Source organism: Micromesistius poutassou (genome assembly GCF_964030765.1).
Source record: "Micromesistius poutassou genome assembly, contig: SCAFFOLD_3210, whole genome shotgun sequence".
NCBI classification, from domain to species: domain Eukaryota; kingdom Metazoa; phylum Chordata; class Actinopteri; order Gadiformes; family Gadidae; genus Micromesistius; species Micromesistius poutassou.
The window spans coordinates 22971-37099 of record NW_028179314.1 but is presented as its reverse complement, the minus strand read 5'-3'; the positions used below and the strand labels follow the sequence as shown (position 1 = coordinate 37099).

Sequence of the window (14129 nt, the reverse complement as noted above, 5' to 3'; positions counted from 1 at the left end):
AGCGGATCACCACTCCAAGATGGCGGCCCCGCGGCTCGTCAGCGCCAGTAGGCAGTAGCGGTCGATGCTGCGTCTACTTATAAGATGTCTATGGCTAGAGGGCCCAGCGTGTTAAGGGACCGGGGGGATTTATTTGAGCGCCGGCGATACGCCCTCTCTCCCCCGCTAGAGGGCCCAGCGGTGGTAAGGGACCGGGGGTATTTTAAACATCGCTCTGAAGACGCAGAGAAGTCGTGCTCTTCTCCAATTGGCTTACATGTATCAAAACATGTTGCGTTCACCCGGAAATAAACATTTCGAGGCCGTCGCGTTTGCCTCGTAGAAGTTGAAGGACTGTTTGGAAGAAAGGTCTCGGTTTATTCATGATATAATCTACAGAATCAGTTAAAGATAAAGTCAGCCTGTAACCTTCGACGCGAACATGAAAAGGTTCCTACTGCTGGTTGTGCATTGTCTCTTTGTGGTCCGAGTAGAAAGTTGGAATCAAGGTTGGTTGACGGCTACGTTATTAATTAATACCAAAATAAAATGAGTTAATAACGTCCAACACATTGTACTACTACTACTACTCATGCGTTTTAGCTGCGTTTGAACAGTCCGTGTGTCGATAACCAGGCTGTGTGTGGCTCTAGTCAATGTACGTTGTGCAAACATCCCCCGGAGGTGTCCCTCCTGACGTGTGGTTGTGCGGCCAGGCTCGGGCAGCGTCCTGCTGCGGGACGTCCAGGCGCTGACCCTGTACCGGGGCCGCTTCACCGCCGCCGGCCGCTCCGGGGCCGTGCCCCAGATCAAGTGCGTCGGGGGCTCGGCCGGCTGCGGAGCGTTTGTCCCGGAGGCCGTTCAGTGTCAGAACAAAGGCTGGGATGGCGTCGACGTGCAGGTGAGTTCTCAGAAAACACCTGGCCAGAATAATGGGGGATGTTAAAAAAATATGCACCGCGTTAATCAGAAGCAGAGATGCAATACGAATTAGATAACTGTAATGGGGAAAGGATATTTTCACTTTCTGTTTCTCTGCCTGTTTCCTGGCCCCTTTGATGTGGTCCGGTGTCAACGGCTCCAACTCAACTAATACGTCTTCCGCCTTTCGACATCTGTCGTGTCTTTAAGATATATTGTGTTTAGGACAGATGAGAGTTCACATTGTCAATGATCAAATCATATTCACCTTAAGGGCAGAGTCTCCTGTGTTGTCATCAAGTAGAAGAATGCATCAGGGGAGTCCTGCTCCCTTGTGACAGGTATATCCCAGGTTAATGTTAGATAACACTGGGAGCATGTGGGGTGGCTAGACAGTGCAAGGAATAGGAGACAAGGCTTAGATGATGAAGTGGAAACAACACGGGACTACACCCAGGACTACACAGCTGTTGTCAGCATGTCTGAGGCCTGTGCCACTGTATTAGAAGTCCTTGCTTTTGCCAATGCATTGGACTTCTCCTTGTGGAGCTCTTAGAGAGACGCAGGGCGAACTCCCATCTGAGGCCTCGGATTATTGTATGCTATTGTATGTTTATTAATTAAATACATTAGCCCTTGTTATAAGTTCGGATTACTCTTTATTCTGGAACAGTTTATACAGAAACAACGAATGGGCAATAGAGCATTTTGCAGTAGTGTAATGTCAAAGAATACATCTTATAATGTTGTGTTTACGTCCAGTTTTTTATCCTCTTTCCTCCTCACTGTATGTCTCGCCGTCTTCAAGTGGGAATGTAAGACTGATATGGACAACTCCTACCAGTTTGGCCGCATTGAGGTGAGCTGCGAGGGCTACAGCCACCCAGACGATGCCTACATACTGAGAGGCTCCTGTGGACTGGAGTACACCCTGGAGCTGACCGAAGAGGGGAGGGCAAGGCAGAGGGCCGGCTCCGCCCACGGATCCCAGCAGTCTGGCGGTAGGGGACCTGGGAGTGTATTTGCAACCATGTGGATGTGTGTTGTCTCATCCTCGACCCTCGAGGGCCGTACATCTCTGGGCCTTCATGTATGATGACGGCTGGTCGAATATGTTTTGCGACCATGCTAATGTGACCTGCAATGCAATTACGAATGGAGTGGATAGAGGCAATTAGGGATGGGTCAGAATATTTGATTATTCAATTATTCGTTCCTGAGGGTCAAAGTCGATTTTCAACATTTGGACCGTTAACATTTTTTCCCATTCAAATAAACAAGAATTAACGGACGGAACTAATGTTGGTTCTGTAGCACTATTAGTTTATTATTAGGGGTCCTACGGAATCTCCGTAGGAAACCTATTGTATTCGTTAGTATTATTATTATTATTTTTATCCTGACTTTTTGGCTCTAAAAGTTATAAAAATTGGCAGGCTTGTAGAACTCATAAAGTTAGTAAAGGAATCAAAAGATGGTCCAGAATAACACATAGGTGGCGCTATAACAAGGCCTTGAAGTTCAGGACTTCAACAGGCTGCCATTACCACTAGGAAGGTACAATTTGTATGAAACTTGGTACACATGCACCATTTCTCATGATGAACAACTTTCACATTGCAACCCATATTGTCAGACCATTGGGATATAGTGCAGTGACCACAACTTGACCAAACACCCACACATTAACTCCTTTGGTGCTGAAAGTGGGAAAAGCTCCAAACTTGGCACACATGTACCAGGTCACTGTGGGACTATAGGGTGATCAAATAATAGCAATAAGGCAAAATATGGCAGAGATATGTATTTTAAAGTGAAATACATGCATATGTATACAGCTCTACAACATGTTTAAACAGCTCCAACATTGCATCCAAAAGACCTAGGCCCAGCTTTTGAATGTGGCTATTAAGAGGAGATTCCATAGTATACCCATGCCAAATTTGAAGACTATATCTGAAAAAACAACCAAAAAACATTAGTTTGAAGTTCTCCCTTCTGAACCATGGCCTCTCTACAATGCAGGCTGGGCCTTAAAGGGGTACACACGTTATTTCGCAAACATCTGTTTGACAGTGGATTTTGACACAGTAGGCTTTAGAAACATGGTTGGTGATTGTTTTGATATGTTAACTGCCGGAAAACCAGTTTTTAAGGCATACCAATGCATATTACCATACCAACCAAGCTCACCATACCTCCACATAGGAAAGACTTATATTTCTCAAAATATACTCCAATCTGCCCTTGGCAGTCTACAGTCATACTGTCGGTCATACCGTCATACTGTCATATTGTCGTTCATACAGTCATACGGTCATACTGTCATACTTTCGTTCATACAGTCATACTGTCGGTTATACAGTCATACTGTTGGTCATATTGTCTGTCATACTGTCAGTCATACAGTTGGTCATACTATTATACTGTCGGTCATACGGTCATGTGAGAATGTGAAAATCCCTTCTCACTGTCTCTCCCCTCACATCATATTTAATGTGGTATTTGGACTTCCGGAGCACTAGGGGGCAGAAGGTTAACCCCGCCTTGGCCAGGGAAGTTCCCCTTATTATTGGTATGGCCCAATCAGTCCACCTGGGACTTATTGGCTTATATAAGGGGAGTCTCATTTTGTGGTAGAGGGGGAAGGTGCTGGCTTGACAAGAGGCCAGTACTAGAGCACATGGTATATGTGGCTGCTAGGCTGATGGCTAGGCTGATGGCTAGGCTGATGGCTAGGCTGATGGCTAGGCTGATGGCTAGGCTGATGGCTAGGCTGATGGCTGTTATACCGTAGGACCCCGTTATTGTTGCTGGCAACTATATTTATTATTATTATTATTAATCATGTACAGAAAAACAATATACACAAGCATAAATATTAATATATATGCATACAACACAAACACTGATCACTGTTAAAGTTAGTTTTTTTGCGTTTAAGATATTAAGTGATTTCTTGCCGATGATCCATGGCTGCCTTTGTGAATGTCGGCACACATCGAATAATCGAATAATCGATTATTCGTTCATACCACCCACTGATTATTCGACCATGAAAAATTTGAGTTATTCACATCCCTAGAGGCACCGCCTTGTATTGGAAATAATGCTTTCCAAGTCAGTTGATTCAACATATGAGTGAAGAAGTGTAGTTTTAAATAAATTATACATCAAAAACATTACAAACTATATATAATCTAGTGTAATATATTATTTGTGTATGTTTTAAATGAAATTTTAAATGAAAAGAAAATGTTCTCCGTCCTTAGGCTTTGGGGGTTTCGCCTCCAACTTCTTTAGTGGTTTCTCTGGCAACAAGCATCACCAGCACGGCAACCACCACCAGCGTCAGCAGCAGCAGGGCTCGTCGGCGGGCAGCGAGGGCTCCGGTAGTATGGTGGGCCTGGGCATTCTGCTGCTGCTAGCCTACGGCGTCTACAAGCTCTTTCTCAGCGGAAACAACTCGGCTCCAGGTGGGCATCCTGAAGACGAGCCGGGCACTTACCCTACAGGCCACGATGCCAGGGGCCACCCGGACGGACCCCCGCCCCCGGGCTTTAAACCCGACTTCATGGGTGAGTTGTTTGTTTAGACGTGAAGTAAACAAGAGGTGCGTAGTCTGCGGAGGACACAGGGTGTGGTTGTACCGGGGGGTGATTTCATTGTGTGTGACGTGGGGCTGCCCCGCCTACACCCTATGGCGTAGCCTGACTTCAATGCGATTGCATGCAGGAATGCGACGCTACCAGTAGATACGTACGTCTTTGTTTCTTCAGAGAAAAAAAAAAAAACGTTTATTCTTCAGAGGGACGCGTAGACGCACGCTCCTGTGGTCGGCTTTTTGCGTTCCAAATTCTTGTCTTCGGTCCCACTCTTCTGTTGATATCGAGGATACGTCTAAATAAAGAATCGATATGACGGGGAGAAAAGGGTCAGCAGCTCGGAGTGGGAAGCCTCGCCGGCCGTCTTCGACGTGCTGTGAACGAAACACGGCGACGCGCTTACTGCGTCCCGGCCGGCCTCCTGCACACACGCCACGCCCTCGCCTCCAGGACCCCGAGGGTCTCCCATAGGTGGGAACACTTCTGATGCGGCTTAACTCCTGTCGTGTGTTGCGTGTGTGAAAGGGGAAAACTCTGGATCTTCCTCACACCCGATTCTCCGCAGTTATGGTGCCTTCTATTTGTCCACCCGACTCTGCAATCTGCGAGTCGGATTTCCGAGTTACGAACCGAAAGTTGCAAATAGCACGCCCCCCGAGGTCGTAAAAACGACTCGTCAACTCGTCTACTATTTTAAACTACTATTTTTTTTATTTTCTACTATTTTAAGCACTTGTGTTTTTGTTGTAACCAAATGAAGAAGTCGTACACATAGCACTGTATACTGTTACCTATAGGCGTGTCGTTACAGTCTTATTATGTGTTGAATACCGCCTGTTTTGTAGCTTGTGCCGCTGAAATTGGCTAGAGACGCTCCATGTTGCTATGACAACAACGCCGATTCTTGAGCAGAAAGCAGAGCTCCGACTCGTCTTGTTAACGTGTGCCAAATAGAACGAAAAACCCGGGGTCACTCGTTTTACGAGACGGATGTGACGTCACACCCGAGCTGCAAGTCGCGATTACGAGACTGAGTTCACGTGTGAAAGCACGGCCCGGGACACTATGGCAGCTCAGACCCTCGTTACCTTTAGGTTCCTGGTGAGCAGAGGAGAGCTTTGCTTTAAATAGAAGTAATGGTAGACTACAGCGTGAATGACATTGAATTGTCATAATAGTAACACAATACCATGCAATACAACCAAATGATAAATAGTACTAACATCGCAATCACCAGAGATAAAGATTTTTAGAGATTTTTTTTTTCTTTTCATTGCTGAACAAACCCCTAGCTTGAGGCCTGGCAAGATGGATTCTCGCGGGATCATAATGACGCAAATAAGGCGGCCTCGCAAGCCTAGCCTCACCTCCACCTGAGCAGTGTTTGAGTAGATGTGAGGAAGACCCTTCTGCTCTAGGTTCCTCAGCAGGCTACCCTGGTGCGCCTCCTCCAGCCTACCCTGGTGCTCCTCCTCCAGCCTATGGCTTCCAGAGTGGCTACAGCTCTGGGAGACAGCATTATCCACGGCAGCAAGGCGCCACGCAGGGACTAGGCGGAGGCTTCTGGACCGGGCTCGGGACAGGAGGAGCACTCGGGTACCTGTTTGGAAGTCAAAGGTAAGTGCAAGGCTGTTACGAGGACGATATGTGAACCACGTGTGGGAGGGTGATTCATTCCCAGGTCTTGTTGCGCTCTACGGGTGTCTTTTGTTCAGCCTAACGGGACTGGGGAGGGACATGTTTGTAGGGTCAACAGATTCAATGGGATTGTCTTAATTACCTAATTTCACCTGAGTAAAGAGGAGGCACCATTAGTGGGGTCAACATGGCCGTGGATGAGGTAAGAGAAGGCTCTTTATTGGTCCGGTACATTCTATTTTATGCGACTAACTGAGCGATGTTGTTTGTTGTTTGTCGCAGTGACGGTGGCAAAAAAAGCTTTTAGTATTTAAAAACCAGCAGGTACTGGAAAAATATACAAAAATGGATATGGCATGGTGACCATTCTAACCAAACTACGCAACCCGTCTCATGTAACTCAGGGGTAGGGCGGGAGATCTGAGCCTGGGACTCAGCCGAGAAGCACGGACCGCACACACTTGGGAAGCCATAAGTTAGGCTGGTTGTCTCCTAGGCCCAAAAAGTGTTTGGCCTGCATAAGCTGTAAGATAAGTGCATCACCAAGAGACTTTGTGAAGCAGTTCCTCTGCTATTACCGTCAAACTGGTACTAAATATAGCCAGTGTGATGGCGCCAGGAAAGGTATTTAATGCAAAGTAGTGGGAGCGGGACACATACACCTCTACTCCATTTGCCCTCTTCCTAGAAGTCTCCTTTCTCCGGTTTCGATCTCTGCAAAAGGAAATGTAAAGAAGAATTTGTATCAATAGAGTAAGCTACATTGTAAAGATGTTTTCAATTGTATAAAAATGTTCAAGTGGTTCTGTAAATGATTCAACAATATAATAGTTGACTATAACTGCCGGTGTTAGTGCAGTCCATGACATGGGGTGCCTTGAAACAGCCAGAGAATAAGTGCAGTTTTTCCATTGTTTTTCTTTTCCATAATCAGTGGTTTTGTTGTTTTGTTCTTTGCTAAAGGAACCAACCTTACGGTTCCAACTTCAACGCGTCCGGCCACATCCCGCGTCCTGCACAAACCCCCAGCTTCAGCAGCGGGTCCCGCACGGCTTCAGGTACGACAGACGGACCACAGACGGACCGTGTTGGAATGACCCGTGCATTGGTGAAGTTAGTTACTGGTACTGCACGCACTAAAGTAGTCTGTAGGATGTCTGACATTATGACTGCGTTGCACCCGTGTCGTTTTATTAATATATATAAAGCAATAGTAGTAAAATAATTGTCGTGTTAATACATTTTAAAGTAATATAAGTTCCACTACTACTTACTACTAGTCCATTTGTGTTGGCTTCTAATGTTTTCTAGCATGTGACCAATCACACGCTAGAAAACAAAAAAAAAGCAGGGGTGAAACCAAAAGAGATGTGGGCCCGTTTGGTGTCAGTACTGTTGATACGGCAGGAGGGACAACGCAACAACGGCTCGCCTGGAACCGACTGTAAGGGGCCAGCCTGGCTGTTCTCTGTGTGTCCAGGGTTTGGAGGAACCAAGAGAAGATGAAACTCCTTTGGGCGTCCGACCTGAGCTCCACATCACACAAGATAAGAGGCAGAACCAGATGAAACTTGTGGGAGACGTCAGCAAGATTTTATTTTTCACCATAAAGCTATGGTGAAACGTGTAAGGCTCCAGCTCTGTTTGGTTGATGAGAAGGCCAGGCTCAATTGAACACGTCTCTGGATCTGTTTTAATCCAGACCTCTTCTGCTTCTTGGGCTGTTGGTCTTTAATCTGGCATTGGGTGTGCAGGTGGGTGTTGGAGACCATATTGATTATTTACAACACATGTTTGTGATACGTTTTTTTATTATGTCTATAGACAAAAATCTGAATATTTTGTTGGAAACAATTATGAGACAAAATTCTGAAATAACGAGATGACAAGTTGACTCTGCTTTGACTTTTTATAATTTTGGAATTTTGAAATATATATTTTTTAACACCAAACTATCTTGTTTTTACTGCTGGTTGAAAAATAGTGAGTATCAAAAAAATCAGATCCAGGAAAACTGAATGTCGTAATACTATAACGAACGTATGAACTATTCTTTTCGTTTTGCATTTTCATATAACTTATATCTGCAGTTTCTTGTATTTTGCTGTTGTGAATATGAATACAGCAACGCTTATAAACACTTTCCCTTATAGTCAGTTGGGGCAAATCAATGATTGTAAGCTTTTATTTACAAATGTTTGCATTTAAAGCTGTGATCCATTTGCTATTGTTGCATTATTATCACATAGTTTATACATTTGGCGCCTGGGAGGAGGGGCTATGATAAATCAGCACAGTAAACTCATGATACATTTGGCCTTTGTAGTCTAATGCGATAAAGTTAATACAAAATACAAAAATGGAATCAACAGTGAATTGGCTAAACATAGGAAGGAATAAAATCATGAAGATTACATTTTGTTCTCCCTACATATATATAAAATAAATAAATATAGATATAATTATTGAGTTGATAGTCCATGTTTTATCCAAAGAATGCCATAAAATGTATTTTGCGCTGTAGTGTCCTCCAGTCTCGCTGTCCCTGTGTGGTGTACAACATTATCAATAAAGTCAGTCTTCAGTTCCTCATTGTTTGACCAACTTAAGTTATAGTTAAACGACAGTTGTGGAACAAACAGCAATAGATCATTTAATAGCACCTGCCGATGGGATTTGTTAGTGAAAAGCATTCATTTATTCTGCTCTTGAATGTGAATGTGGTACATCTCGGTCCTATTCTGTGTAAGTATAGGACTACAACACACTTGAAGCGCAGCGTAGTCCGATATGTTAGCTGAGTGAGCCTTTCCTCCAGTGGAGCTCAGAAAGCTCTTCTAAATGATCCCCAGCGTTTCGTAGATGACATCGTCGCTGGAGTGTACCGCGGTGGTCGGGGCAGACGCTGGAGGGGAGAAGGGGATCGTTGTCTCTGGGGAAGGAGTTTCTTTGCAGACTTGTGCATAAATGTGCGCGAGCGGGTCAGCTTTGTCATTCTTCTTTGCTACTCCCTCAGCTTTCCTCACAGGCTTGGCGTAAATGGGTTCCTTCTCCATTTCTCCTCTTTTGGTCTGAGTCGGGTGAGGCCTGCTCTGGCCCGGGCTCAGTTTGTCGTACACTTCTGCGTAGATGGGCTCTGGGGGACCGGCCTGGGGTGCGGAGGGCCCCGGGGCGTCCATCGCGGTGGAGGTGCTGGGTGGTTTAAGAGGGAGGAAGCTTGCCGGGTCGGCGTACACACTTTCGACCCCCAGATGTGGATTTGAGCGAGGCCTCCTCGCCGTGCCGTCAGCGCCGGGCTCTTCTGAGAACAGAGTCACACAGGGAGCGGAAGCGGAGGTAGACATCACTTTGACGAGAGGCTGAGTGTCTACACATTCAGACGCACTTATCCAATCCGCCGGCCGCGAGTACAAGCTCTCTTCCGAGTCCACGACAGAATTCGATTCGATTTTTAGAGTGTTTTGCAAAATTGCAGGTATGAAGTCCATATCGGGTATCTTGGGCAAAGGGGAACGGGGAATCCGACTGGGCAGCGCTGCTACCCCGTCTGGGGTCGGGAGGACGGCGTGCAGGGCGGGACTGCTGCTGGGGACAGCAGCGGAAGACGTTTGGTGTTTGATGGCCTTCTCGATCAGGCTGAACAGAACGTTGGCGTGGCCAGTGTCAAACGTAAAGGTCCCGGGGCCAGAATCACAGCGCCTGCCAGCTTCGATGGTTAAGGCAAGCTGTAGGGATGAAAACAGAGCAACTCTTAACGTTTCTTCTTTAATCTCTATATTAACAGTACATTTAAATGGAAATACTATAATCATATAATACTTTACTTAGTCATGACTCTATACATCCACTAAATATAACAAATACATGTAATGAATGTAGTAGTAGTAGTAGTAGTAGTAGTAGTAGTATAGTTATTATAAAATAACAGGTGTTTTAGGTACAACAGTCATCTAATCAGTAAGACGTTACCTCAGGATTGGCTGTTCAACACAGGTGTAATCAACCTACTCATTGATAATATTAGTTAATTGGGGACCGATGATCAAACGTCGACGACCACCAAGACAATTTGTGCTCCGGAAAAAAAACATCCCGTCATCGTCAGTGCATTATCCACCCGTACATTATCTTTTCCATATCGCCTCAGGAGCCGGTAGGGCCAGCTCAAGACGGCCCCGGGAGCCTCCGCCTCCCTCAGCGACAGGTCGTCCTCGCCCACGTGCAGCCAGTACGCCCCCTGCAGGCCACAGCGCTCTGCCGCATCCGTCTGCTGCACCGCCACCAAGAACAGACCCACTGGAGGAGGAGGAGGAGGAGAACACAGAAGATGTTTGGTTAACCAATCGGTACGCTGACGTTAACCGGGTGTGAACGGAGAGGGAGGGGCCTGGTGAGGGGTGTGGCCGGACGGGGGAAGCACCCTCTTCTGTCGAGGCGTAGATCACGTTGTCTTCCATCTGGGGCTGTGAGCTGCTTCCGCTCACACTGGGACTCTAGGAGAAAGAGAAGATAGAATAGAGATGAAGGAATCGAAATACATATCCGCATGTACACACACACACACACGCACGCACGCACGCACGCACGCACGCACGCACGCATGCACATCATATCATATTCTTTCCACATTTTAAGGAGCTCTAAATTGGCAGCTTTTTCCCAACCTGACTCTCGCCAGATGAATTTGGTTCCGCCTGGCTGCACTCATCCATCTGGGATCGCTCCGTTGAAGAGGTGCTTTAGGAGGCTGGGCCTTATCAAAACTCCTTGCATATGATTGGATAAACCGCTTGTCCGTCGTCTTTATTGACGTGCTACTTCGACCACTCGCATCGAAACCGACCCGTGACGCTTGCTTCCTCGATGCGAGCCGTCTGAATCAAAACAGTCGCTTCTCCGCTACGTCACGTCTATAAAAATCCCGCCCGGCGGTCCTGATTGGCTCTACCATTTTCTGGTAGTCCCCAAATACCTCCCAACCCAACGGGAGCGATCCCAGATGGATGAGTGGAGCTAGGCGGTACGAAATTCATCTGGCCAGAGTCAGGTTAGCTTTTTCTAAGGTTAAGATCATTGCCAAATATTTACAATTTCAGTTTTTACTAGTAATAAGTGTAGTATGTAAGTAGACATTAGTAACTTGCTTATTGTTGCATCAATCCAATCATCACTTGAGAGGCTCAAGACACTGCCTACCTAATATACCTGATGTTACCAAAATGATAGGATTGTCATCTTTTTCTAAATAATTGAAAGAAATCACACTTGAGAAAGAGGTACTGAACCATTGAAATCAATGCTTTAAACACTGTGGGACTAGTTTCCTTATAGTTTCCAATACCCAGGTTCTTGGTTCTTATTCAACCAATCGGGGGGTTGTGTCTCACCTGAAAGGCAATTTCGCACACCTTCTCCACCCACTCCGTGCTCTCATCTTTCGTGGCAGAAAACACAAAGTTCCTCTCCTCCGTCTTCACACAGAATGCTGCCATGTTATCCTACAACAAGGATCATTAGAGTCGATGGTTTCAGCTTCATTCTATTAACAGCACTTTCTATAACTAAGATCCATTCCACTCTGAACAGAAAAGGTTATATATTATCCAATACTTCACATACACATGTATGTATCTATGTTTGTGCATGTAGGTATGTGTATTAATAGTGTATTAATGTGTATTAATATTGTATTAATATGTATTAATATTTACATATATATATATATGTGACAAAGAGAAGACTTATGCAAATCGAAAAACTTTAAATAATGGATTAACCTTAGTCTACATCGATGAAGAGTTAAGTGCCAATCGTGTGTGTGTTGTGTGTTTGTTAAATGGACCCTGTACACTGAGGGGTTCACCTTGGGCAGGGCCTCGGCGTGGGGGGGCAGTTTGAGTACGCTGACGATGTCCGACAGTCGGACCACCTTCAGCTTCCGCTCCTTGTGGCCCTGCTGGTGTCTCTTGGCGTCCCCGCCGAGCCCCGCACCGGGCCTCTCCCCCCCCACACCCGCCCCTGTTGGATCACCACAAGGACACAAAGGGTGGGGCTCGTCGTAACGGTGGCGGCGGCGCCTCATCCCGGTGTAAACCACGTGCATTACAACCCGGCCGAGTGTTGGAGGTTTGCATTATGTTGGGATGGCGGCACAGCTGGAGTTCTCTAGGCTTGTGCACAACATGGCCTCCACTAACCTCAGCTGGCCGACGTTCAATCAGCTGAATCCCTCACATGCTATAACACGATTGCAGAGAGGAACTCCCCTTCGCAATACGAAACCAAATCTCTCTGAGATGGATTCATCCTCAAAAGTTGTGTGACTACTCTACTCATCAGCTTCCTGTCATCTGATCTGATAGGGTCACAGTTTGTGGCGGTTTATCTCGGTCTATTTCCGTTCTTCCACCTCCTATGAGGTCTGTGTGCTCAGGGTAGGAAGAACAGCTACGTGACGAGAAGCAAACAAAAAATACTAACTCTGCATGCAAAGCAATATGTCAAACATATAATGGAAATGTGTTCCTCTTCCTCAGATACTCCTCCGTTGGTGGCTCCTCCCTCTCAACACTAAACCCAAGTTTCTCCGACACACGTTGGGACGTCCCGCCCTCTCTCTCTCTCTCTCTCTCTCTCTCTCTCTTGCCAATAACGCTCATAAGCACACTGTTCCAAAGCTTCTAGAACTTCCGAACGCCTGGGGTGCTCGCAATGAACGTTAACGGCAGGAGAGAGGGAATAAGGTTACATTCGTTTATGGCGCTGTACACTAATGCCACAGTCTATGCTCAGCCTGCGTGATCAAGACAAGTGGTGGCCAGGTCTGCATGACATTACCTGCCCATGCATTTCTAATGTCGCTGATCTCCAGTCGGCCCATGCTGCAGACACTGGCGGGGTACACCGACAGCCACACCTGGTTCCATTTCTGACACGGAAAAGAGATGTGGAAGAGTTAGAGTCAAATCGGTTATATATTGTTAGGGATTTATTTTGAGAGCGAGAGAGAGAGGGGGGGGGGGGGAGGGAGGGAGGGGGAGGGGAGAGAGAGAGAGCGAGAGAGAGAGGGGGGAGAGAGAGAGAGAGCGAGAGAGGGGAGGGGGGGAGAGAGAGAGAGAGAGAGAGAGAGAGACTCCTACACTATAGGAATGCGGTAATGGAGTTTTGTCCGAACTTGTGAATCTGCCTCAAAACATTTCAACCTCACATATCTGCTGTGCCGTGATTTTAACAACTTTTCCTGGCTTCACGTAGATCGTTTCGACATGTATGAAGCCAGGTAAGTATTTACCTAATATGCGTAGGTAAATACTTACCTGGCTTCATGTAGAAACGATCCAGGTAAGTATTTACCTATATTAGGTAAATACTTACCTGGCTTCATGTCGAAACGATCTACATACTTATACTTCCAAACGTTGTGTCATGCAATTTCTACTTACTTTGCCGATTTTCCGTGGTTGGAGGTAAACCTGTCCTGCTTTAACGTGCGTATCCATTCTTCCAATTTATGGAATGCTTAAAACAAAGTCCCCCAAAACGTCCGTAAGCCTAAAGCGATGTGTTGAAATGTTGCGCAGGCCGAGTTAAAGGAGCTCCGTGGTTTAACAGTGCGTCCCTGGCGAATGAGTGCGCACCCCCGCCAGTGGGCACCCAACAACTCCTTTAGCACAGGTTACGATGGGCTGAAGGTCTGCGTAACCGGTGCGTCACGACTACAGGTACGTCACCACTACAGGTGCGGTACCCATGCTACCGTACTAAATGTGGTTTATACCATATAGGCCTACCTTATTTATACCATACATACTATTTAGGAGGGGCGTATGGCTATTGGAACGCAGGGAAACCCTGCGTTCCAATAGCCATACAATACCATACAATAGTATGGTAGTATTGGAACGCAGCCCAGGCGTGCCCGTGACTCCACTCCCTTCGCATGAACGCGCAGGGGCGACCAATGTCCAGAGCCAAACCGAAAACGTC

The 14129-nt window shown here is 46.4% G+C and overlaps 2 protein-coding genes across 2 annotated transcripts; one reads left to right on the top strand and one right to left on the bottom strand.

Moving 5' to 3' along the window:
• Nucleotides 1-295: 295 nt before the first annotated feature.
• Nucleotides 296-8609, top strand: LOC311372926 (store-operated calcium entry-associated regulatory factor-like). The gene is made up of 7 exons (XM_084489845.1): nt 296-488; nt 696-880; nt 1709-1901; nt 4173-4478; nt 5924-6122; nt 7107-7201; nt 7624-8609. The coding sequence occupies exons 1-7, from the start codon at nt 422-424 to the stop codon at nt 7647-7649; spliced, it is 1071 nt and encodes a 356-aa protein (XP_084345971.1). The 5' UTR covers nt 296-421; the 3' UTR covers nt 7650-8609.
• A 371-nt stretch (nt 8610-8980) lies between these two features.
• LOC311372927 (docking protein 2-like) lies at nt 8981-13682 on the bottom strand (the record flags this gene model as incomplete). Its single annotated transcript, XM_084489846.1, has 7 exons — nt 13586-13682; nt 12981-13071; nt 12007-12161; nt 11531-11641; nt 10564-10636; nt 10267-10439; nt 8981-9868 (listed from the first exon to the last, which is right to left on the bottom strand). The coding sequence occupies exons 1-7, from the start codon at nt 13640-13642 to the stop codon at nt 8981-8983; spliced, it is 1548 nt and encodes a 515-aa protein (XP_084345972.1). The 5' UTR covers nt 13643-13682.
• Nucleotides 13683-14129: the final 447 nt, after the last annotated feature.

Coding starts and splice junctions, on each gene's coding strand:
- LOC311372926 (XM_084489845.1), top strand. CDS start 422: ATGAAAAGGTTCCTACTGCTGGTTGTGCATTGTCTCTTTGTGGTCCGA. Junction 489..695: donor AGTAGAAAGTTGGAATCAAG/GTTGGTTGACGG, acceptor TTGTGCGGCCAG/GCTCGGGCAGCGTCCTGCTG. Junction 4,479..5,923: donor CTTTAAACCCGACTTCATGG/GTGAGTTGTTTG, acceptor CTTCTGCTCTAG/GTTCCTCAGCAGGCTACCCT.